The sequence below is a fragment of the Sebastes fasciatus genome, chromosome 9 (genome assembly GCF_043250625.1).
Source record: "Sebastes fasciatus isolate fSebFas1 chromosome 9, fSebFas1.pri, whole genome shotgun sequence".
NCBI classification, from domain to species: domain Eukaryota; kingdom Metazoa; phylum Chordata; class Actinopteri; order Perciformes; family Sebastidae; genus Sebastes; species Sebastes fasciatus.
Window position 1 is genome coordinate 32,038,015 of NC_133803.1, and position 25,307 is coordinate 32,063,321.

Here is a 25,307-nt window from a genome sequence, read left to right on the forward strand (position 1 = left end):
TTGAGGCAAATTTGTGATTTTGTTGTAAATAAAATAGGGCTGTCAATCCATTAAAATATTTAATTGTGATAAATCGCAAATTAATTGCACATTTTTTATTTGTTCAAAGTGTACCTTAAAGGGAGATTTGTCAAGTATTTAATACTTTTATCAACATGGGAGTGGGCAAATATGCTGCTTTATGCAAATGTATGTATATATTTATTATTGTAAATCAATTAACAACACAGAACAATGACAGATATTGTCCAGAAACCCTCACAGGTACTGCATTTAGCATAAAACAATATGCTCAAATCATAACATGGCAAACTGCAGCCCAACAGGCAACAACAGCTGTCAGTGTGTCAGTGTGCTGACTTGACTATGACTTGCCCCAAACTGCATGTGATCATCATAAAGTGGGCATGTCTGTAAAGGGGAGACTCGTGGGTACCCATAGAACCCATTTACATCCACATATCTGGAGGTCAGAGGTCAAGGGACCCCTTTGAAAATGGTTTCTATAAGAGCATTCCGCGTGTCATGAGAATGCATTTTAGGCTTTTCGTGTGTCAGTTAATGTCACGTCGTTACCGTGAAATGGTCGCGGTTGTGTTTAGGTAACAAAACCATCATGGTTGGGCTTAAATAAGTACAGAAACTAATTAAAACCTGTACGTAAACAAAGTAACTCAACACTTTGGGACACGAACAGCGGTCTCCTGGTTGAAAGCCCTGTGTTTGTTGGACCCATTCACCTCTCCGCCCTCCCACCATCAGCAGTCTTTCTCTCTTTTTATTCTACGTCACCAGCTCTGAGCGGAGCACATTCACACGGATGCGTTGTTGACATTGCAGTCAATACAGACTACATGGCGTACACATGACATGCCAGAAGCAACAAAGGCGTTGTTATTGCAGGCTAAATTACTGTCATTCATACACTACTTGGTGAGATCGGGCTGGGGGTATATGATAGTATATGATGATAGCTTGTCACAGATAGAAGGCAGTGAAAACGCTCTGAATAAAACATAGTTTGCATCACCATCGCATGATACAAAAATACACATCGTTATATGGATTTCAACCAGCAGTCAGATGTGCACTTATAGCACCTCGTCAGTGGAAACATGATATGTCTCTCTCATGAATTATGTACTAACTACATCAACATAGTCAGATGCTTTGTGTGCTTTATGACCCGTGACTAGTGACCAGGAAGATGAATATTCTGGTGTGACTGTCACCGTCTGAATGATGCTCACTGACCTTTACGTTCCAGCAGCTGTTTAACAAACTGTATGCGCTGTTATTTCATCTTCTCCACCGCCGCATCTCTCCCCTCGTTCCCCTTCCTGCTTATTTTATGCAGATTACTTTATATTTGAGGAGCAATAGGTTTCCTCTAAGAATGCAATTTTTAAAACATTTAACACTGCTACAGAGCTAAATAATAGATTTACCTTAAAGCCCTGGTTCTAATTAATCATCAGTATTTTATATTACGGCTGTGAGAATTGTGCAAAGTTCATGAGAATGGAAAAGAGAGGATAAACGCTCAGGGCGTGGCCCATGCGTAAGCTCCTCTGACTAAGAAATGCTGATTTATAATAAGCTCTCTCTTTCAGACAGTCCTGACTCATTTGGTTTCGGGAGGAGATTTCGGTCTTCCTCATTTAATAACGCTTCATCCAAAAGACAGCGGGCCGGTGGCCAAATCTCCTGAGCTGACGAGGCTACGAGATGATGACAGCGTGTTCTGGGTGGTAGAGAGAATAGAGAGGAGCCACGGCAATCGAGGCCTTTACACACCTTGGGCGGCTCTTTGTGCGATTAATACGTTGTTTTTATCATGATCACTTTCACACAGAACGGGAATATTACCTGGCGTAATTTCTTTCGGAACAGGGTTGATTTTTCGTAGTTTTCGCACCGCGAATAAAGGCATCAACCAATCCCGTTGTGCAGAACGGATTGAATTCATGGATGTATAAAGAGAACCAATTAGATCTCGTGGGAGGGCGTATAAATAGCACGACATTACACGGACATTCTGCGTTTCATGGGGACACATTTTAGGCTTTTCTGGTGTCATTTTTACGCCATGCGACAAAACTACAATAACAGCTGCAGTTAGGTTTAGGCAACAATACCACTTAGTCAGGTTTAGGAAAAACATCAAGGTTAGGCTTAGATTACGTAAACTAAATAATACACGTCACAAACGTAACTAATATAACTTACAAAACAAAACAGCGGCATCCTGGTCTAAACTCCTGTGTTTGTTGGACCCAACCACCTCCCCTTCCTCCCACCATCAGCAGTTTTTCTACCCTTTTATTCTACGTCTTTACATCGAAGTCAGTACAGACTACATGGCCTGAAAATGACAAAGTAAGAAGGATGCTCGAATTACATGATTTTCCCTTGCGCATTATCGTGTCATTCATATGCCGTTTGTGCAACCGGGCTGCTTAAAATCTATAACAATTAGGGCTGTCAATCAATTAACATATTTAATCGCGATTAATCGGAGTGGGCAAATATGACACTTTATGCAAATGTATGTATATATTTATTATTGGAAATCAATTAACAACACAAAACAATGATAGATATTGTCCAGAAACCCTCACAGGTTCTGCATTTAGCATAAAACAATATGCTCCAATCATAACATGGCAAACTGCAGCCCAACAGGCAACAACAGCTGTCAGTGTGTCAGTGTGCTGACTTGACTATGACTTGCCCCAAACTGCATGTGATTATCATAAAGTGGGCATGTCTGTAAAGGGGATACTCGTGGGTACCCATAGAACCCATTTACATTCACATATCTGGAGTCAGAGGTCAAGGGACCCCTTTGAAAATGGCCACGACAGTTTTTCCTCCCCAAAATTTAGCATAACTTTGGAGCGTTGTTTAACCTCCTTCATGACGAGCTAGTATGACATGGTTGGTACCAATAAATTCATTAGGTTTTTTAGTTCATATGATGCCAGTATCTTCACTCTAGCTTTAAAACTGAGGCCATGACAACCTACAAATTTGAGTTTACGCGTCATTATCGTGTTAACTTTGACAGCCCTGATAAAAACCCTTTCAAAAATGGATGGTTGAGACGAGGGAACCGGACGTGCTACAATGCTGACTCATTTCTGGGTTTTAGGACTCGTTCCTGCACCACTCTATTATGCGTTTGAATTGAGTATATATATATATAAATGTATTATCTGTCAAATAAACACTAAATAACTAGCTGTCAGATAAATGTAGATGAGTAAAACCTACAATATTCATATCTAAAATGTAGCAGAAGTCTTCAAAAATGGACAAATTAAACTCAAGTAAAGTCCTCAAAATTGTGCCTAATACTAAGTAAATGTACTTCCCACGTCTGACACTGTGAAAAAGCAGTAGTTGTGTACACACTATAAGATAACGTTCACGTATCAGAATCATTAAAAGCAGAGACTTCATGCTGTACACTGATTCTTTGTGACTCCTGTGAAAATACCTTTCTATTCCTTTTTCACTTTCATTCTGGCTGTTGTCTCGAACTGTCAGCTGCAGAGGAAGTGCAAATCTCAGACTCTTCTTATGTTGTTGCTTTCTCACAAAAGAAACCATTTCACATCCTTTCACTGAGAAGTTGAACTTCTTGGCTTAAGGAAGCATTTCAACTTGCCTTAAAAAACAAAAAGAAAAAAAAAGAAGCCCAGGGTGAAGCCGTTCTCCAGCAGGCCTGCTTTTAATCTGACATGGAGCTGTTCTCCACATGACAGACTCTGGGAACGCAAGGCCTTTAAAAAGAGAAGAAAAAGGATTTCCTTGTACAGAATAAAACCATTTTTATTCACTCTAATTGGTTTCACCATTAAATAGGGCTGTCAATTGAATAGAATATTTAATCGTGATTAATTGCACATATTTTTATCTGTTCAAAATGTACCTTAAAGGGAGATTTGTCAAGTATTTAATACTCTTATCAGCATGTGAGTGGGCAAATATGCTGCTTTAAGCAAATGTATGTATATATTTATTATTGGAAATCAATTAACAACACAAAACAATGACAAACATTGTCGTTTGTGATGTCATAATGACAATGTAGGCACTGACAGACCATTTCTATTGCAGAGTTCAAAGGGTTAAAGACAGTCTGACTTCCTCTTCTATCGTAATCTGTGATGTTTTACGGAAGAGCAATTGGTCAGTTAAAATGAAGTATGCTTTATTTGTCTTTGTGGAGATGCTCCACTAAAAAGTCAAGACTTTGATAATGTGCCAGTTGTTTATCGGAGATCAGTTCACAGTTTGGCAGGCTGGCCGGAGCAGTTTTATTTGTTTAAGTCATTTGAGAGAGTTAGAAAACTTTAACTACCATAAAAAGAACGAGGTGAAGTTTGATGTCTATTTAGTTTCTGTTTCACTGTTAACTTGAAACAAGTGCTTCTCATGAAAGTGTTTAAAATGCAATTCATGAAGTCCATTTATTTATTCTTCTTCAAATCCTCACTGGGGCGCCATAAACGACAATTACTACCTGGGACGACCAATCTTTTTAAATGACAATTTTGGAGAAACAGTATTTACAGTTAAGCCCTCGGCAGCATCCGTATTCCTGTCTGAGAACAGAGGGATGGAAGTTTTTAATTAATCTGAATGCCGGCATCCCTCAGGATACACACACACACACACACACACACACAAATACTCACTCATTCTCTTCTACACACACACACAGACAGACAGACACACCCACACCGGCACAAACCACCACAATGCGACTGTAGCAGGAACATTTAGGCGTGACAGGCGGAGCCACACATCAACCTTTGCATAAACGCCTCTCTGAGGCACTTTGTCAAACTAAAAGTGTCTGAAGAGGAGGACGGAGCTTCAGTTCCCGTCGCAGAGCACTACTACACAGTGACGGACCGTACCTTTACATCATCCTAAACACCAGCTGCCCTTCTCAAGCACCAGTGGCTTGATAAAAACCACGTGTCAGCATACTGGGCTAAACAGTTGATTTTGATTATGATCCCAGCTCAGAGGATGTTTTCTAAGGTTGCAAACTGAGACAGATACAGAGCGAGAAAGAGACAGAACGTTTGCAGAGAGCAGACAGAAAAAATATTTTTTTATCCAAACAAATTATAATAATAAATAATAAATTAATTATTATACCGTAAGCATAGATTCTGGGGTTCAAGCCAACACAGACCCAGAGATCGTGTTAACCGAATATTTTCCGTTATTGACTGAATTTTTTAAACAATAACAGAAACAGTGTTGAGTTAAATTTATTTTTTTCCATGTCTGTGACATATTCTACAGAAACATATACTGAAACTGATGTTGCTGGTATGATGTCAATAAACAGTTAAAAGATCATTTTCACTGACTATCTTTGCTGTGAACCGCGCACGGCACGCGGTGAAAATAGGCGAGACCTCGAATCTCTAGAAGAGACACAACTGACACGCAGCCGTGCCGCACCTGAGCCGCACTGCTCACGCGTCCTGTGTGGCCCGGGCGTTACCGTGTTGGAGTAATGACTTTTCCAAATTCACAATGTTTACCGTTAATTATAGCGGCCCCATCAGGCCGATTAGGGTCGTATTTGTTGAGCAACATTTGCGCACAACTTCCAATCAGTCACCACATGTCTACGATGTACCAACTCACGGGAATTTGCACAAACATTTCTGAAGAAAAATAAGAATAAATCAGCACAAAAACAAGTCCTTCAACCCCTAAATATGGGAGAAAAATGTCAGATAAAATGTGAATCAGTGTGTGTTTCCATCAACAAGATTACAATCTTGCTATTTTATTTACATTCTTTTTTAATGTAAGGGATACCTGCCCAACTCAATGATGCAGTTATGCAGCATCCTAGAGCACTAGGTGATCCGATGCTGCTGCTTGTTTAATTCTGTATTTATTCCAGTCTTTCTGCACAGTGGGAGCCGGTAACAGTAAATCACAGCAACACACCGGGTGCTTTGCCTCCAGTAGGTGAAGCAGAATCAGGTACCACATCATTGTTTATTTAAATATCCTATTAGCGTTCATCGTATATTCTCTTAACCTTCGGACAAACTTTTAAACCGTCTGTACTTTTCACTCTTTTTTTTTTTTTTTTAAATCATTTCTGATATTTCCACTCACGTGTTTAATGCATAAGTTGAAAAAACTGCATTAAAGCAGGTGGATGGAAACGCTGGTAGTGAAATGAGAGAGAGAAAAGAGCAGCGAGACGGTGTGTGTTGCCCCTCAGCTTTTAGTCAGAACACACAGTTCAGCATGATTCAACCTCACCACCCTATTGATGTAATCCCCCCTTCAGCAAGACTCCCAGCACACAATCTGTGTGTTTGCCAGCGAGTGTGCATTCCTGTGTTTGCTCCTTTGCTCTGTTGTGCATGCACAAACATGGTGCACGTCTCTGTGTGTGAGTGTGTGTGTATATTTGACAGTGAAAAATGTTCAGGTCTTTGCAGTCCAGCAGAATAATCTATTAGTATGCCACATGCGTGGTGTGTGCACACTCTAGGCTCATATGTACACCAAAATTGAAAGAATGCGGTGAATTGCTAAATAATGACCAAATTCATTCACAAAGACAACTTTTCATCAGGCTGTGATGCAAAATGAAATATTTCCCCTTGCACCATCACGGCCTGCAATAAGCTGTTTTTGGCCATAAAACTAATGTAGCAGTCACAGACATCGACTGCCCTCTAAAATGGAAATTCATAAAGCAAAATGGCACAGTGGGAATATCAAAATATGACATATCCTCTGCTTCTTCAACCCCACCAACCCCCACCCACGTCCACCCCTCCTCTCTTCTCCAGGGTTTTCAACAGAGAGCACATCTGCTGTAGAAACTCTTCTGAAGGACATGTCAACCCTCCCTGACACAGCTGACTGGGCAGACAGACAGACGGACGGCCAGGCCAACGGTCCGACACCTCTCTCAGATGGTCCGAAGGGACCCGGAATCTATAACTGGCTTCATCTGATACCAAGGAGGCTAAAATCAGTGTCAACAGATCCAAGGAGAGCTCACATTACGAGTGTCATATGGAGCAGATGTCTTAAACTCTCCAGCAATCACACCTTCATTTCAAATGTTGCTATAAACTACAAGACCACCTGAATGTGATTCAGATGTGGTCTACGCCGTCAAAACCAACTACAGGAAACAACCCCAAAAGTTGGTTTTCTGGGTATAAACTAGGGGTGGGTAAAAAAAGATTTTGAAATAGATTTTTTAATGCCATTTTATTGTTGTAGTCTGAGAAACGTGACGTCATATCTGTTCCGTATCCGTCAACCAAAACAAACCGCAGCGAGCTAAAACTAGAAAGCAGAAAACGTCGAAGGGTCAGCGTGGATACGACCTGCACCCTCACATGTTAAATCCAGCGTGGTAAACACTACACATCCAGTAAAGGATGGAAACACTTTGCGTTTCACACATTGACAGGAAAAGCAGAGCTAGACATCACGCCTAAAGCTGCATGCTAACTCTGTCACGGACAGGAAACGTTATCGTATCGCGGTAACGTTGCGGTCGAGCCGGCTGTCGCTCTCATCTCCGTGGTCAAATGGGCCGACGCTACGACTGTAGAGCACCCAGATACTGACATTTATGTTAAATGCATTCAAACATATATCAGCCAATAATGGGAAATGTATATTATTATATGTATTATTCCGATAATGAAATTATAGCTGATAACTTATTGGCTGATAATACAAAGCCAAATTGGTTTCATCGACTTAACGAGCACCATCGACAGTAGGTGGCCGAATAAACACAGAGAAGAAGAACAACAACAAGAAGCGCAGCACGCTGACTAAAGAGCCAAACATGTTGTCACCGGTGTGGATGTTTGTCACAGTTTCAGAGGAAGACAACACGATTGCAATTTGCAATACAAGTTTTTTGATTAAATTTAAAAGTAACTGAACATTTGACGAGCCTGATTGGTTTTTGTTGTGTTAACAATAGTGATGTCAGTTAGATTACGTTAGATCAGAGGTACGGGATATTAAATCATCCATCTTTACTCACTACATCTTAGCCTTCTTTACCCTCAAGTATAAACTACAGGTTATGAACTTCTTTTTAAAATACAAAAATGTGGAATTATTGGTTGTCTTATCGGCCATGAGAAGCAGGTGATTATCAGTTATCAGAATCAGCTGAAAAAAATCCAAAATGTGCGTCCCTAACACCAACTACAGAAAACAACCAAAAAGGGTGTTTTTGTGGGTATAAACAGGCAGATGATATTTTATATATATATGTTTTTTCACGCTTGGAAAGTCCTGCAAAAACAAAATTAGCATACCAGCAAACCAGAGTGTGTTCTCATGCTCAAATTCAGCGGTTTCTACATGTGATATAAATTACTCTGAAAGCCAAAAAACATACATTATGACAGAGTACTGATACAGTACGTTTGAGACGCCACTCTGAAGTAACAGGGACGAGCATCAGTTGTTTGTTTTGAAATCTGCAACCTCTTGAGATGGTAGATAAATCACCAACCAGCTGTTTGTGATATGTGTCCAGTAATTGTGCAACTTTTTGCTCCTACTAAAGAAAACCAGCTGCAGGTGTGTAGTCAAAGAACAAGTTCAGCTGCAGATGAAATCTGACATGCAATCTGTATTCGCTCAAGAAAACAATCATGCACGATCAAACACACACAGACACAGCTCTATTTCGTTACCCAGTATGGCCCAATTGGGATGAGCTCTCCTGTTTCTACTGGGATCCTGAAGGTCCGTGGAGGAGGGGCTCCCTCGGCCCAGAGCGGACTCTCTGCCCTGGGCGCCCCCCCTGCCTGGAGCCGAAGTGGCGGAGCTGCTCCAAGGTTCCCCACCCTCTGCAAGAGATGCGCTTCATTCAGGACCACCAACCAACAGCCATCAGTGGGGTCAGCAGGGTTCACAAAGGTCACAGGGAGGTCAAGACTCCAAATGATAAAAAAAGGGGATACTCACAGGTCAAAAGGGGGAAAAGGTCAAACAAGAACCGGAAAGAGAGCATTCAGATCATTCAGCTGACGGGCAGAAGTCACATTCTGGGTGTTCTTCCAGGTAAGGTAAAAAGCACAAGGGGCACATGGGGGCAAGGTGTGTGAGGAGGCCTGAGGTTCAAAAAAGGAATAAGACCAGTTTAGTGTGCCAAGGAAGAGAAGAAGGAAAGAGGAGCCTGTAACATCGCTGAGGGAGTATAGTTCTTATCTGCAGCAGACACTGGAAGAAGAAGCTCTAAGATCTTGTATTAAATATATAAAGTATATAAGTGTCAATCAAGGAAATCACAGGATCATCGCTCCACAACTGGCATCTTTCCACATCAGAGAAGCCCAGCCGCAACAACAGAACAGTTTGGGTGGTGTTTACCTAGATTACCCATTGACAAACTGCACAATCGGTGGTGAAAGATCGCTGTTTAGCCCACTTATGTGTGAAGAGAGTGTACACACAACCAAATCGATTGAACAGTCACGCTAGCCTCACATGAAAACAAGCCCAGAATAGAAGCATCTGAAGCTGCCTGGCAAATTGGGGGCACGCAGTTATAGATTTTTAGTTAGGAGGATTTGTGGATGGTTGTGGATGAAACAAATGCAAATTTATGTATCAATGCCCTCATTTAACATCTCTGAGAGCAAAGACTGGCACGGAACAAGAGCTCAGCTGGATGCTGTTTGTGCATGTATGCGTGTGTTTTTTTTTTGCGGTGCCAGCGGGTGCTCGCGTTCTCGCACATGTGTGGGTGCGTGTGCGCTCTCGGCTGCGGGTTGCGTGCGTGTAAAAAGGTCGTGTTTGCTTTTCAGGGATGCTGCTGCGCTGTGATCAAAAGAAGAGGCACAAAGGGAGAAGGCAGAGAAAAAAGGGGTAAAGCTATTATTCTCCAAAGAGAGGCGTTTGTTAGTTAGAGATGCTGCTTTAATCAGACGCACTGTGGCTTGCTGATAAACATGAACACGGGGGGACGGAGCGGAAACTCCAATCGACCAGTAGGGACCTTCAAAGTGTGCTGAGAAGGAAAAGAAAATGTACTACTAAGGAAGCAAGAAAGTTCTGTAGAAAGTGCAATAGATTCCCTGGAAAAGAGGTGCTTACAGTTTCCTGAAAACACATGAAGAAGGAAGCTGGCCAGACCGCGGAGAAGCTGATGACCACAAGCTTATGCAAATAAACTTTTCATGCATCAAGAGCCGACTAAACGTATTAACCCTCTGAGACCCACAATAGACCCGTTTTTGTCTTTTTTAGGGGGGTACAGGGGGTCTTTAGGGGGAGATAGCAGGTCAACAGTAGATGTCACATAGAAGTGGTGTACATCATCTGAAAGCTGGGAACCTGAAGATTAATTTAAGATACAGCTCAGCACTGTGTGTCAAGATGTTCTAGTCATAAATCAGAAATAACCATTAATTAACCATTTCTCTATTATGCCTCATAAATTGTTGATTTGTTACACATATTTCGTGATACATCTTAAAAAATGTTTACCTCTGGAGAATTGATAAAAATTATAAATAAACCCTCCAAAACACCACATTAAAACACCAAGACCCTGAGGAACACTATAGAAAAAGCCATGCTGTGATTTGGTTTCAAAAACTTTTGACATTTGGAGATTTCTACTAGAATTGCATTTTTCAGCGATTGGATGGCGAGCACTTCTGTTGTGTAAACTGCTCAGAAACCCCCTTATTGTCAATCTAGCTAGGAAAACCATCCATCCTCTGAATGCTCTAGGTCTTTAGTTTGTGGCTGTAGAGTTTCATGAGGCTGTGATTATCCTAGAGGTCACTACAGGTCATTTCATACAGTGAGGTCAAGTTTCAAAAAATGGTCTCACTACAATGAAATGGCTCCTATGGGGACTACCATTATCACACATGAATACAGTTGGGCTCATTGGATCCACAAGAGTCTCAGCTTTACAGTGAAACCCAATTTTTGTAATTCGAGACTGTTTAGGGACCCCAGTATGCAGAAATATTCAAACACAGCATTTTTAGAATAGGTGGCAATAACACATTTGTACTGTATGCAAACAAACTGCATGTGATTATCATAAAGTGGGCATGTCTGTAAAGGGGAGACTCGTGGGTACCCATAGAACCCATTTACATTCACACATCTGGAGGTCAGAGGTCAATGGACCCCTTTGAAAATGGCCATGCCAAACATTTAGCGCAAGTTTGGAGCGTTATTAAGCCTCCTTCACGATAAGCTAGTATGATATCCATACCTTCACTCTAGCTCTAAAACTGAACGTGCTACAGTAAAGTTGGTCGGGATTGCGGGTCTCAGAGGGTTAATGACACACGTAATAACTACCACATCACTACATAATCAAGAAATGCAGGCTAGTTGCCCAAGCAATCACAATAAACTAAGACATATAGTATATAAGTATATAAAAGTATATAAAACTAAGTCCTGATAACACATTTATTTTTAGTTATTTATTTATTTCATATGGTCATAAAATCAAGGCCTTAGCTTTTACGACTCTGCAAGTTAAGTGTTTTGCGTTGCATCAGAAATAACCAGATGTTGTGACAAAAACACCACGCTACATGGCAGCGCATTGTTGGGACAGTTTTTTAACCACTTGCATGAGTAAACTCACCACATGTGCTGAATTAACAGCCTTGGCTTGTAGAGTGTGTTGCTACATACGCTTCCTTCATAAAGACAAAGAAAAAAGAACTATTGCAGAACTACTACTTCTATGCTAATACCGTCCTTGTTGTGGGACAACGCGACTTGGGCAAAAGAGGTCAACTAGTGAAACTGTCTGAGACATTTCAACCATTTTAAGCAGTGAAAGAAGCATAACTTTACAAATCCACTTCTGTAACAGACTGAAACAGTATAGCTCAGACCGGCCCGGCTTCCTTTGGTAAAGGATGAAATTCTATTAAGACACAACGGCACAAGCGAAAGCCCTGATGGCCGGAGCCGAGGCGAGTTAATCCTGCGAGTTGACTGGGTGCAGCTGAGGGCTTAGAGCGGCGGCTTAACACAAGGCCGCGGCTTTGGCGCACCTGCCAGCGGTCAGTCACGCCTCAGCCGGCCGAGACAACGTGATTATAGCACGTCGTAATTAACTACACTGTACTGAAGCAAATGGTCTCTTCACTGTCGATTCTGATGTAGTTATTTGCCACGTTTAAATGCATTCAAAAGATTTAAGCATGTAAAATGTAACAGGCTGAGGCAGAACTTTAACGCAGTGGAAGCATTGATTTGGTGGTTTTCAGGTCAAAAGATGGCTACACATCCGTGTTAAAACTGGGAAAAATTTGGTCAAAAGTATTACAGTATAATAAGTAGTGAAAATAAGAATCGTTGTGTTTTCGTAACCATAGAATGAGCCGTTTATATCTACATACGGAACCAAACACTGGCTTTGGAGAGGGCCATTCACGTTTTTGCGTAGTTCCGCTAGATACCGCCAGATCCTACACACTGCACGTTTAAATGACTAGATTTAAATGTGAAAAAGGTCTTAATTAAATGTTGCATTATAGTCACAGAAAGAATAGTTACTAAGGCGGTCAATCAATTCAAATATTTAATTGCGATTAATCACATGATTGTCCATAGTTAATCATGATTAATCACCAATTAATCAGCTTTATGCAAATGTATGTACATATTTATTACTGGAAACCAATTAACAACACAAAACAATGACAGATATTGCCCAGAAACCCTCACAGGTACTGCATTTAGCATAAAACAATATGCTCCAATCATAACATGGCAAACTGCAGCCCAACAGGCAACAACAGCTGTCAGTGTGTCAGTGTGCTGACTTGACTATGACTTGCCCCAAACTGCATGTGATTATCATAAAGTGGGCATGACTGTAAAGGGGAGACTCGTGGGTACCCATAGAACCCATTTTCATTCGCACATCTAGAGGTCAGAGGTCAAGGTGACCCTTTTGAAAATGGCCATGACAGTTTTTCCTCGCCAAAATGTAGCGTACATTTGGAGCGTTACTGAGCTAGATTTGGTTGTTTCGATGTCTAGATTAGAAATAACCAGTTTCATTCTGCCCAGGTTTACACTGCATAAAAGAAATGAAAAAAGGAAACCCCATGAAAGAGAATTCAACTGTTATGTCTTTAATGTATATTCATTCTTTTCCTGCGAGTCTCTCCTGACCGCATGTGCACACGTATTTGTGTATAACAGTGTCTGCGTAGGTGTCTACAACTGTGTATGTGAAAAGTTAATTGTCCATATTTGCATGCAGTATAAAGCAGCGGCGGGAGTCAGACCTGGCACATTCTCCCTCCCGCTGATTTGAGCTGTCAACCGCATTTATTAACTATGATGAATCACCCCTCCACTTCACATCCAATCAAAGGCCTCTCAGAGGGACTCAAATCTGGTCGCCTTTAACTAAATGATTTTCTTGGCCCACGGCGCGCCAGCCAGTGATTGGACTGGCAACCTGATGATATGGCTGCTGTTAGAATTATTCTGCCAATGACCCCCAGCTGGATCAGTCATTTCTGAAACAGTGCAGTGAATTAAGTGGCCAGCTGACATGTAGCTGCATGGAGACGGAGGATTTTTAAAAGGCAATGAGGAAATATCCAAATAAAGAGTTGTACAGTCAGTGACACATGGGATGTAGAGGTGTGCTCTTGACCTTGCCTTCGGGATCTGGATTAAATCTGAACTAGGTTCAGTCCTTGCTGCATAATACAGTACATCTTACAATGCAAGCTGACAGCTACCACTGAATCAGAATAATCTGTATTCCACAATGTGGAGGGATTTTCCTTAAGCCTCGCCTTTCCTCCAAAACAACTTCAATCCATCTATATTTAACTAAAACACACCCATGCATATCTGGGTATCTCTGCCTGTAGTTCACATTACTGCACACGTCGTGCGAAAAATCAACTGTACAGAGATGAGACAAGGTCAGTGAAAACACGAATCCCCAGCAGGCCTCGTCTTCCTCCCAGAACACGGGAGCAAAGCTCCGTCTGGAACCGTACACCTCAGACCTCGCTGAAGGATGAAGCTTTTGATCCCGGCCTGAACGGAAGAGCTTGGGCGGAAAAGAAGGAGGGAACTGGGGGGGGTGAGGGGGAAGAGAGAGAAATCAATAGATTCTTGTAGACACAGCCTCAAGTTTCCAATCTAACACAGCGCCGTATTGATTAGGCTTCATAGGAGACAGGGCACAGGGACGGTGATGTCGGCAGTGGATTTGGGAGTCTTTAACAAAACAAACTCCAGTGAAGGGGACGGGACGGGACGGAACGATGAGATCTATTGGGACAGTTACTCTTTCTAATGCAAGCAGAGGACATACTGCAGATGAGGACTCGCATGATGGATGGATGGATGGATGCAGCACAAGGATGCGTACCAGAAACCTGTCATGTCAGTGTACTACAGACAACTTCAAAAGTAGAAAACAACTTAGCTGCCCCCTTTCGCCGGCTTCTTCTCTACTTAGACTAAGCTGCATTTGAGCTTTCATGACAAGGCGGCGGTGAACATGAATTCTTGAGTTATGGCCCAAAATGTGAGGTCACAGTGACCTTTCACCATCAAGATCAAATCAGTTCACCCTTGTGTCCAGGGGGGTGTTTTTGCCAAATTGGAAGAAATTCACTCAAGGCGTTCCTGAGATATCGCTTTCACAATAACGGACCGGGCGGACAGATAACCCAAAACACTAAAAACTGTCGGTTGCGCTGTAGAGTAAAATGTCAAGGGATCCCCAAAGTCATCATAATTAATCCTCAGGAGACGGGGAATGTCTGTACCAAAAGCAGTGGCAATATCTGTGCAGATATTCCAATCTGGACAGAAGTGTTGGACCGACAGACAGACATTTCTTAGACTGCTAGCATCGTTAAAGGCTGTCTGGAAAAAACACATCCAATCTAAGTTAAAGTTTCTGTGAGTCAGATTAGACTGAGATCCGTTCTGTGATTGACATGCAGACAAAGGCAAAGCATCTCTTTTAAATGAGATGACATTGTCTTCAGGGAACTGAGTCATTTAGCTAACAAAGGTGAGGGAGCAGCTTTCTGGAAAATGATGCAAAAGGGTTTATAAGTGCGTTGGTGATGTCACGGTGAGGTGCATGACTACAACACCAAACCAGGAAACTCGTGACTTCATCAGCTGCTTTTTCCTAGAAGTGAGCTGTCTTGAGACTTAAGTGGTGATGGGAGAAATAATAATGACTACAACTTGGCAAAAATGGTGAGAAAATAGGAAAATAGTCTGGTGTGCTGTGAGCAAGAACTACTTTCTAACTGAGACGTTACTGTCCCTTGAGAGTAAGATTTGGAGTTTGCCTGAAAGCACATCTCTAATAATCAGAGTGTACCTGCTGCCTTCAATGTGTGCTCTTCTCTTTCTGTAAATCATCTGTATGTTGGTGTAAACCATCAGTCTTTGTAGGATTTAACAATCTTAAAAGGTAACTTTGGTATTTTCCAACCCTGACCCTATTCTCCTATGTTTTTGTGTCCAACTGATTAATAGCAACAACACTTTCTGAAATTGGTCCAGGATTGAAGGAGAGCGCTGTGGACGGCAACTGCTCAGCTGGCACCGTCATTTACATCCACTAAAAGGGCTTGTTTCTGCCATGACGGGCTCTGATTGTTATTGTAAATGTCTGACATTATGAAAAGAGTCTCGTTCAAGGAGAAGTCTCGTTCTGAAATCTGGCGAGGTGACGTGTTGCCGGAAGACAACGGTAGAACAGTGGAATACATCCATGGTGGAAAGGGCTTAGTGTGATCTAAAAGACTTTCAATGTCGTTGCTGAGTATTTAGATGATTTCAACAATGTGGATGAGGTCTTTGAATTCCTATTTATTTGAGCCAGAGTATACGGATATTCAGATTTCACAACGAGACTTCTCCTTGAGCGGGACTTGTACACAACAACAAACAGAGCGGATCAAGAGAAAGGTAAGTAAAAGGTTTTATTTCTCTGCAGGGTTCTTCCATAATGTTGTGAAACATTTATAATTTATAATAACCATATGAGCCTGTCAGCGTAAAAAATAAGCACTTTTAGTGGACGTCACGCTGCGCAATTTCCCTCGCAGCTCGTTTAGCAGCTGCTGGTTACAGCGTTCTCCCTCCATACAGGACCAATTTAAAAAGTGCTGTCCCCATTAGTCATTTAGACACAAAAACATGGGGAAATAGGGTCCAGGTTGAAAAATACCGAAGTTACCCTTTAAGGTCTGGAAGGACTGATCATGTCTGGCCAATCCCTGATCTGTTTAATAAGGTCAGGATCAGAGCCAATCCCGATCCGGTGTATCACATTTGGTACATCACGGGGCTAAAGGCTGAAACGCCCCCTCCTTCAACAACTTCTGTAAAGTAAATCTGCTTGGTGCCAAACAGTGTAGGTCTGTTTATATCCGGAGCAACTCCCAGCTATAAATGCATCTGACTGAATCAGCGTGAAGCACAAAAAAGGAGCAAGTGTGCTCAGTCAACCAACTCTGGATAAATAAAGGCAGAAAAATAAAGTTAAGAGAACAGACGGGATTCTCTCTCTCTCTCTCTCTCTCTCTCTCTCTCTCTCTCTCTCTCTCTCTCTCTCTCTCTCTCTCTCTCTCTCTCTCTCTCTCTCTCTCTCTCTCTCTCTCTCTCTCTCTCTCTCTCTCTCCAACAGATACAGCACAATAAATTATGTTTCTACCTCCCTCTGCATTCCCTCCCTGACTCTATCTCGCTCTCACATAAACACACAGATGCAGGCATAGACACACGAACACGAGCGGGGAAAGAGATAGCGGTTATCTCGAAACATTGGCAGCTCATAATGAGAGTGACTTCCTCTGCAGCCAGTGGTTGAGTGGTGCTGACAGCCTCTCAGCCCTGCGTGTCAGCACACGGGGATTTGAAGCGCTGCCTCGGCTTTGACAGCCGGGCCACGCACTTACAGATGTTTTCACACTCGCAACGCACGCACACATCGCTGCAACTGCGCTTCAAGGTTGACTTCAGTTGTAGGAGGGAAGAGGACAAGATGTGTTTGAAGTCTTGACACAATATTGAGCTTTGGTGTATTGGGGCTTATGAGTGGTGAGTGGGTGATATACAGAGAGCTGCTGTAGCAGCCAACTGGGAGGAGGACGGAGCTTAAGGAGAGAGTTTAAGCCAAGCAGACACCAATACACACCGACGGGGAAAAATAAATTCATTACAAGCCAGAGAACAGTTTGTGATTACTGCATAGCCGTGTATAGGAAATCTGAAACATGCACAAGTTGGAGATAAATAGCTCAAAACCTGTCTAGTTGCATTTAAGTAAGTTACTGATGCCCTTGACATGTAAGGACGGGGAAAGACACGGAGGAGAAAGGGTTTAGACACATTTAAAAGTTCTGCCCTGTTTACTGCAAAGTTTTAAAGTACAAACAAACGGTGGTTTAAGATAAGTGCTGCCAACCCAAACGCCATATTATCACTTCAAAACTGCCAAACAACTGTAAGAGGTCAGTCCTCAGGCCAGACTGGAAATGGTAGTTGTATAAACTCATCTTTATTCATAGGTCGCAACCCTGGAATCTGTGATGTCCTTATCCGTTTTCACCCACCGCCACCCTGTCATTTAACCACAGCGGCTGTATTTACCTGAAGTCACTGTTGGCTGCTGCCCAGACTGTCGATTACAGTCCGTGTCACTTTTCTCAATTGGCTCACACAATGAAATGGCCTCTTATCTGCAAACAGTGCGATCATGCACCTTAATCTTTGTGGCAATATGCCAAAATATTTTGAGTCACCCATTTCCCAGATTTGTTTTAAGTCAAGCATACCTCAGTTGTGCTTTGGCTCTAAAGATGCAACCCGGTATCACGCCAAAGTGTGTAAGACCCGCCTGTCCACCAGAGAACAGCGTGTCAGTGTCATGTTTTACTTCATAGAAACATGAATATTACAAGCGTGTATGAACGTGCAGTAAACGCAGCAGGCTCGAGCTTAAGGACGTCCTGTCGTCCAGGTGCTGAAAGAAATATGATCGGGGAGGATGAATATTAATTTTGGGACAAGAGTTGAAAGAAAAATACTTGTTACATTACGATGAACAGCGATGAAAATGTTATTATTATTATTAAACCTCCTTGACAACATAAGCACAAACACACGCACACTGTCACTGCCCAATCCGTCCTGCACGTTAACTAACGTTAGACTGTTTGATGTTAACAGCAATGTTACAGTTAACTCTTGCGAGTCAGTAGCCGACGTTTGCATTTACGGTGAGTGAGCTGATAATAAATCTCTGAAACAGCTTAAATCATGTTACCACTTATTTACCTACGTGCAGCTAGCCGGTCGTTTTTTTTGACCAAATACTACTTTTTACACACAAAAAAATATTTTAATTTAACTTAGCTGCATTGTTAACATAAAAATCAAAGCAGACATGCAAATTATAAACAATAAAATAAAACACTAAAATTACTTAAAAAAAAAAGTTTTGGATAAATTATAAATTTCTGAACAAAAATAAACCACCTTTGATATTTGATTTGTGTTAAAGGTCACTTTGAATAATGAATTACAAAGATTTTAAATCCGGGACGGTTCCGTGAGTATTGTGAAAAAAGTTAGTTGAGAGCCCTGACCAGCAGGGGGCAACAAAACCACTCACTTAGGTTTAGGAAAAACGTCATGGTTGGGATTAAAATAAGTACGTTAACTTAGTAAAATCCGTACGGAAACAACGTTATATCAGTACGGAAAACTCGTCACAAACGTCAGTAATGTAACTTGCAAAACAAAACAGTGGTCTCCTGGTTGAAAGTCCTGTGTTTGTTGGACCCATCCACCTCCCTTCCCTCCCACCATCAGCAGTCTGTCTCTCTTTTTCTAGATCTGAGCGTAGCATATTTAGGCGAATGCATTTACATCGCAGTCAGTACAGACTACATGATGTGAAAATGACACGCCAAAAGCGAGAAGGGCGTTCTTATTACACGCTTTTGCCCTGCACATTATTGTGTTATTCACACACCTTTCTGTGCGACCGGGCGGAAAAATGAGAGGTCATGAAAATGGTGAGAGCTTTTTTCTTTTTCTAGATATTCAAAAAAAGAAGGAAGGACAAGAAGTAGCAGATGAAGAGAGAAGAATGGTACCTGGAACAGCCAGTGTTCATGAATACAGTAATACAAAACTACCCGGGCTGTGTATTCATCCATTTCTCCACACCACTTTGATTTTTCCAGCAGCGTGGGCCAAATGGTGTGGCAGTAATTCTAAATCCACTTGAATCTCAGAATAATGCTCTCTGTTTCTGTGTTGCTCCCTCCTGCATGGATCGCTGACTCATAAACACGGGCAACTGGTGAAGAGCGAGGCAGCCATTTCATCTAAACTCTGCTCTCTGCTTCCTCTAAGCTTATATGAACTCATGCGGCGCGTTGGAAAATTATTGTTTTTCTGCTCAGCGGGATGAGTACCTGATTTAAAAAGTTAGCATCTCTCTAAGTACAATGAAACGCAATACTGAAAATGCAACACGTGCAATGAGGAAAATCTGTGCAGATTTTGCTTTGCATGTTTTACCGGTTTATGTATGTCATGCATGTTGTCTATGTGCTCGATGTAAAGTGAACCCACTAAAAGGGAAGCAGTGGGTTCACTGGTTCCACAGGCTGCAGAAGAGCTCACTGAGCCCTTTAATGAACTCAAACAGAGACATCACAACAGGTAGAGCTGCTAAATAGAGATCGAGAGAAAAAGATAAAGAAACTGAACAAAAGAGCAATCAACAGCCCGAATTAAAAATGGAAATTGTGAAAAAGAAACAGTGCATATACTTGGTTTTAATCCTCAAACACAGTGAATATTTACTGCCGCCACAACTGATGTGTTGAATAAGTTTAAAATATTCCCTGTGTGCAGTTCACATTCACAGGTTCCAGATTTAAAGCTGTCATCACTTCGCCACTAGAAGGAACGGAGAAAAAATGTGTAACTGTGTAAATATGAAAGCTATCCAGTCCTGTGTCGTCTATTGAATCATCACATCATTTTACAGGAGGAGAAGAAGGAGGCAGTGTTGCTGGTGCTGCTACACTTCCAGGCAGCAAAGATACGCTGATCAAGACGGACAAGATGGCATTCAATCTGTGTTGCTTTTCAAGTCACGTGGGACCCTGTGTGGCGAGTCCTTGAAGGCGTTGCAGTGCTGACATCACGTCCAGAGGCAACGTATCCTCATACAACGGCTGGTATGATATCTTATGAATTAACCACCATAGACTAGTTACTGTCGCAGTTCACTGCACTATTGCAGGGGACGAACTCTTGAACTCTTAAACTCTTTGCAATGGGAGCGCCGCATTTTTACACTTTTCTACAAACATCAGTAGCGTGACGAAGAGCTGAGCGTCTCTATTCTGCGCTGAGCGCCGCACGTTTGGTGTTTTTTTTTGGTCGCCGAGAGTTGAAAAATGTTCATCTTTGGGTAAAACTCCACAATGACCAACTGTCACATCCTACATGTAGCTACAAGTGCTGAACAACAACAACAACAACAGAGGAGAAATGAACACACATAGACCGACGGGTCCGTCCTCTCTCTCTACGTGCTTCAGCTTTCTCTTCATCAGAGCCAGTACCGACATTTTTACTTCTGTATCATAGCAACCGGATGAAACCAAAGCATCTCAGCTGAAAACACTTTACGCCTCATTCCCCCTCTGTGTTCTGCATTTAACAATAAAAAAGTATTTAATTATTTTACCTTAAAAAGTTGCAAAAATACCGCATATCGAGCTGCTGAGTTAATCATTATCACTGCAGGGGAAATTACCTTTCAAAAAACACAAAATCTTATGAAGTATACTTGATTTGATGATTGATGATTTCAAGATCTCTTTTTATCTTGAAGGGCCTAAATATAACACCTTATTTCAAGAAATCTTACAAAGTGAATTTTCATTTTGTTTCATTGACAGATTTTTTACTAATTACAAGCAAAAACTCCTTGTATTCATAGTTTTTTCACTTATTTTTGGAGTGGCCTTCACTGGACTGAACCCCAGCGGTAACGGCACTCTGCCGCCAGTAAAGATCTGAAAATAATTAGCTAAATCAACCCAGTGGAACTGCTGTGTTGAGTGCGTCTACTAGCTTGAATGTTATATTTTTACAGTTCATTATTCAAGCTTTCTATAATGTCTGGTATCCAACATGTGTTATATCATTTATACATGAGCTCTGAGAGCCTTGTCTTTACCTTAATGAAATGGCCCTTTGTTTAAATCTTAATTATTCTTTAATGGTTTTCATAATTCAGCAAAGACAATGCACATTATATCTGCTTTAGTTGCACATACAGTACATAAATGTTGTGGGGCCAACATGACGCCCTACATCTCGTCTCTCTAATGAAATCAGACTGACGCCTATGGGCGTTTCATGGGAACAGGTGTTCAGGCTACAGCAGTGTGTGTTTGAGCGTCTGTGCATCTGTGCGCTGTACGTATGGGTGTCACTAGAGATTAGTCCCTTCAGCCAGAGACGTGGGGGTCGATTATGGAATTACAGGATCATGGTGGCTGCCTATTGTTTCTATAGCCTGGGATCACTGAGTCGCACTGAGACAAACATGAGAGCCTCCTGAAATAGGGGCCCGACCACAGACCGCTGACTCGGATCAGAAGTCTGAGGACTTGAGAGCGTTCCGCATATGAACTAGAATAAAAGTTAGCATTAATATTTCATCTTTCAGCATGAAATTGAAGGTATGTATGGTCAGAGGAAATGTACAGAGACCTCTTATCGAAAGACAATGAGGGTTCGACCTCCGACCTCCGACCTCGTCCCCTCTCTCTCTCTCCCTTTCTAAACTGTCCACTGTCGTATCAATAAAGGCTTGAAAATGCAAAAAAGATTATCTAAAAAAAAAAAAAAGATAATGAGAAAAGCAAATGAATTGGCCCTTGTACACTAATATCACTCCTACCTCCAATATAAAGTTCTGTGCAAAACAAGACCTGAATTTGCATATTTATCTTTCTCAAATACATATTTTTTATTGAGCGGTTATATTTCTACGACGGCATATTAGGACCATTGTAGGTAAAACAAATTATAATACTTACAGAGCCGGGGGAGGGGGTTAATATTCAGAGAAAAACTTCCAGGATTAAAGCTTCCAAGATTAAAGTCGTATATATATGAGAAAAAAATTGTATATTCTCTGAGATTAAAGTGGCAAATTTATGAGAAACAAATCAAAAATTTACAAGATTATAATTTCAAAATTTGGAAAAATACGCCAGCCGTCTGAATTTCGTTGATCCTACAGCAGTGTTATTATGATAAAAATGGCCTCTGTGCAAGGCGAAGGTCCTGAAAGATACATATTAGGGTTGTCAAAGTTAACGCGATAACGCAAATATGTTTTAATGCCACTAATTTCTTTAACGCATTAACGCAACTTGCGATTTGTAGATTGTAGCGGGCTCAGTTTTAAAGCTAGAGTGAAGATACTGGCATCATATGAAACTATAAAAACCTAAGGAATCCATTGGTAATGCATGTTAAATTTTGGCGAGGAAAAACTGTCATGTCCATTTTCAAAGGGGTCCCTTGACTCTGACCTCTAGATATGTGAATGTAAATGGGTTCTATGGGTACCCACGAGTCTCCCCTTTACAGACATGCCCACTTTATGATAATCACATGCAGTTTGGGGCAAGTCATAGTCAAGTCAGCACACTGACACACTGACAGCTGTTGTTGCCTGTTGGGCTGCAGTTTGCCATGTTATGATTTGAGCATATTGTTTTATGCTAAATGCAGTACCTGTGAGGGTTTCTGGACAATATCTGTCATTGTTTTGTGTTGTTAATTGATTTACAATAATAAATATATACATACATTTGCATAAAGCAGCATATTTGTCCACTCCCATGTTGATAAAAGTATTAAATACTTGACAAATCTCCCTTTAAGGTACATTTTGAACATAAAAAAAAATTTGCGATTAATTTGTTATTCAACATTTTAATCGACTGACAGCTCTAATACATATACATGTTTTCTCTCATGTTCTTTCTGTGTTATTTCTTGGCATATTACCCCCCTCCCCATGCTCTGTAATTATGTTTGTTTTACCTATAATAGCCCTAATACGCCGTCGTATAGTTCACATACATTTCACTTGAGCATTCAACACTCATTTGCATGGTTCACATTGTGCATGCAGCGTTGGAGTCATTAGGAAATTAAATAAAGTAAGGCACAGAGGTGATATCTATAAATTTGCATAATTTAAAAACGAGAATCCCCAGAGAGCACTTTACATATTGGTCCCCTTTTCAAACTCTGTATGTTTTTCTGTAAATGTCTAGTTCTCTGCTCAGTTCAGCGTGCCGCGCCATAGAAGTGACACGTACGGGGCTGTCTGAGTGATCAAAAACAAGCTCTGAGCTCTAATCATTTCTGCCTCGATCCCTCTCCTGTCACCTTGCCCTTTCATTTCCAGAGAAAGAGCAGCGGAGGCAGAGTGATCTCATGCTTTCTGTTTCTGTGCTCCCCGTCCTCTTAGCCTCACCCTGCCATTCACTGATTAACCCTGCAGCCTTCTGCTCTCACCTCTCCATCCACAGCTCCGGCTCTACAATTCTCCTCTAATGATCACATGCTATTCTCCTTCTAGCTTCGTCCCCCTTCTGCTTTGTCTTATATACTTATCGCCACTTCACTGGCCCATCTCTTCCCAACATATCACTCCTCGTCATGCACTCCATAACTGCACTCTAATGACAGACCCAGGCTGATCTGATGCTATGACAAAAGAGAGAGATATGCAAAGGAGTCAATCAACATTAACAGGTATTTGGACAAGCACTGAAACAACTAGTCGATCAGCCCGACGGTTCAGGACCTCCCAAAGGGTCCCAAGATAAATCCGAGGGGTCACAAGATGATTAAGAAAAGAAAGATTTATTGCTACACAAAATTATGTTCATTTTTTTTTACTTTTCTAGGCCTGTCCTTGACCAAAGAAATTCTTAGTCAACAAACGCTCATAAGATTTTTTTTGACAAATCGATTAGCTGATTTAATCGGTAGATCTTCACAAAGAATCACACAAAAGCACCACTTTGAATCTTGTGTTTACCAGAGATGTGCTCACAAGTTTCCTGGAAATAAATCATTCAGCATGAAAAAAAGCATAAAAAATGACTAAACGACTAAAGAAATCTTAGTCGACTATTAGACCAAAATGACCGATCAGTCAACAAATCAACTAATGCCCGACAGTTTTGGAGATCCCCGACAAAAAGCCCCAGATCAGAGGCAAATCGGCGCTTGAGCGTCATGTGGGAACTGCTTGCCGATGCTCGCCGATGCCTCGCAGACACATTCCAGATATCTAGCATGCTAAATATCTGGACCTATCGGGGACTCTGGCCACGAGCTACAGCCAATGAGAGCGTGACACACGTGTTGAGGGGTAACCTAGAGGAGGAGGGGTCGCCTGTAACAACAGGAACTTACTGTATGTGTTGCAACACATGTGTTGAAACACAGAGCAAAGTTGTTGTTGCACCAACAGGAATAAATAGTAAAAAGATTGTGGAAACCGATGGAAACAGACTATTTTGCAAACACATTGGCCAACAATAACATCAACAATGTGTCTCTCGTATGGTGTCACGTCATTTAATGTGTATTTATTGCATGTTTTTGTGACTAATCATATTTTGGAGACCTCATCGGGGGATTCCTCCTGGTGAAAGATCTTGTAGTGTGTGACCTCCTGTCTCCGGTCAGTCATGTAGTGTGAAAACCACAACGACTAAAGATGATTAAAGACTCCCGATTACAAGACAACAAGTGGTGTAGCGTGAACTTGGCTTAAGAGGAGGCAGCCTTAAAAATGTCTCATCTCAAAACTTGTAATGAGGGGTCACATGTAGATATTTCTTCATTCAGAGTGGTCACAAGCCAAAAAGGTTGGAAACTGAAGAGCTGAAGTCGATAGAAAATGAAAACAACAACTCGTCATTTAGAAACAAATGTTTCTCAACTACTCAATTGTGACAAATTTCCTGTTTTATATTATTATAAATTGAATGTTTTTGGATTTTGAACTGCTGGTCAGACCAAACAAGCAATCTGAAGACGTCAGCTTGGGCTCTGGGAATTAATGAAGTGATAAAAAAATAACCTTTAGATTAATTAATAATGAAATAAATACAACCCTTCTC

General features: G+C 41.4%; 1 protein-coding gene across 3 annotated transcripts in view; it reads right to left on the minus strand.

Annotated features, from left to right (window-relative positions):
* Nucleotides 1-25,307, minus strand: part of gfra1a (gdnf family receptor alpha 1a) — a 122,853-nt gene that overhangs the window by 88,040 nt on the left and 9,506 nt on the right. For 2 of the 3 annotated variants that reach the window (XM_074647323.1, XM_074647322.1), the window contains exon 4: nucleotides 8,745-8,900. The exons of the other annotated variant lie outside the window; for it this stretch is intronic. In XM_074647323.1, coding sequence (XP_074503424.1) covers nucleotides 8,745-8,900 — 156 coding nt within the window. The remainder of the gene's footprint in view (nucleotides 1-8,744; nucleotides 8,901-25,307) is intronic. 3 annotated transcript variants of the gene reach the window in all.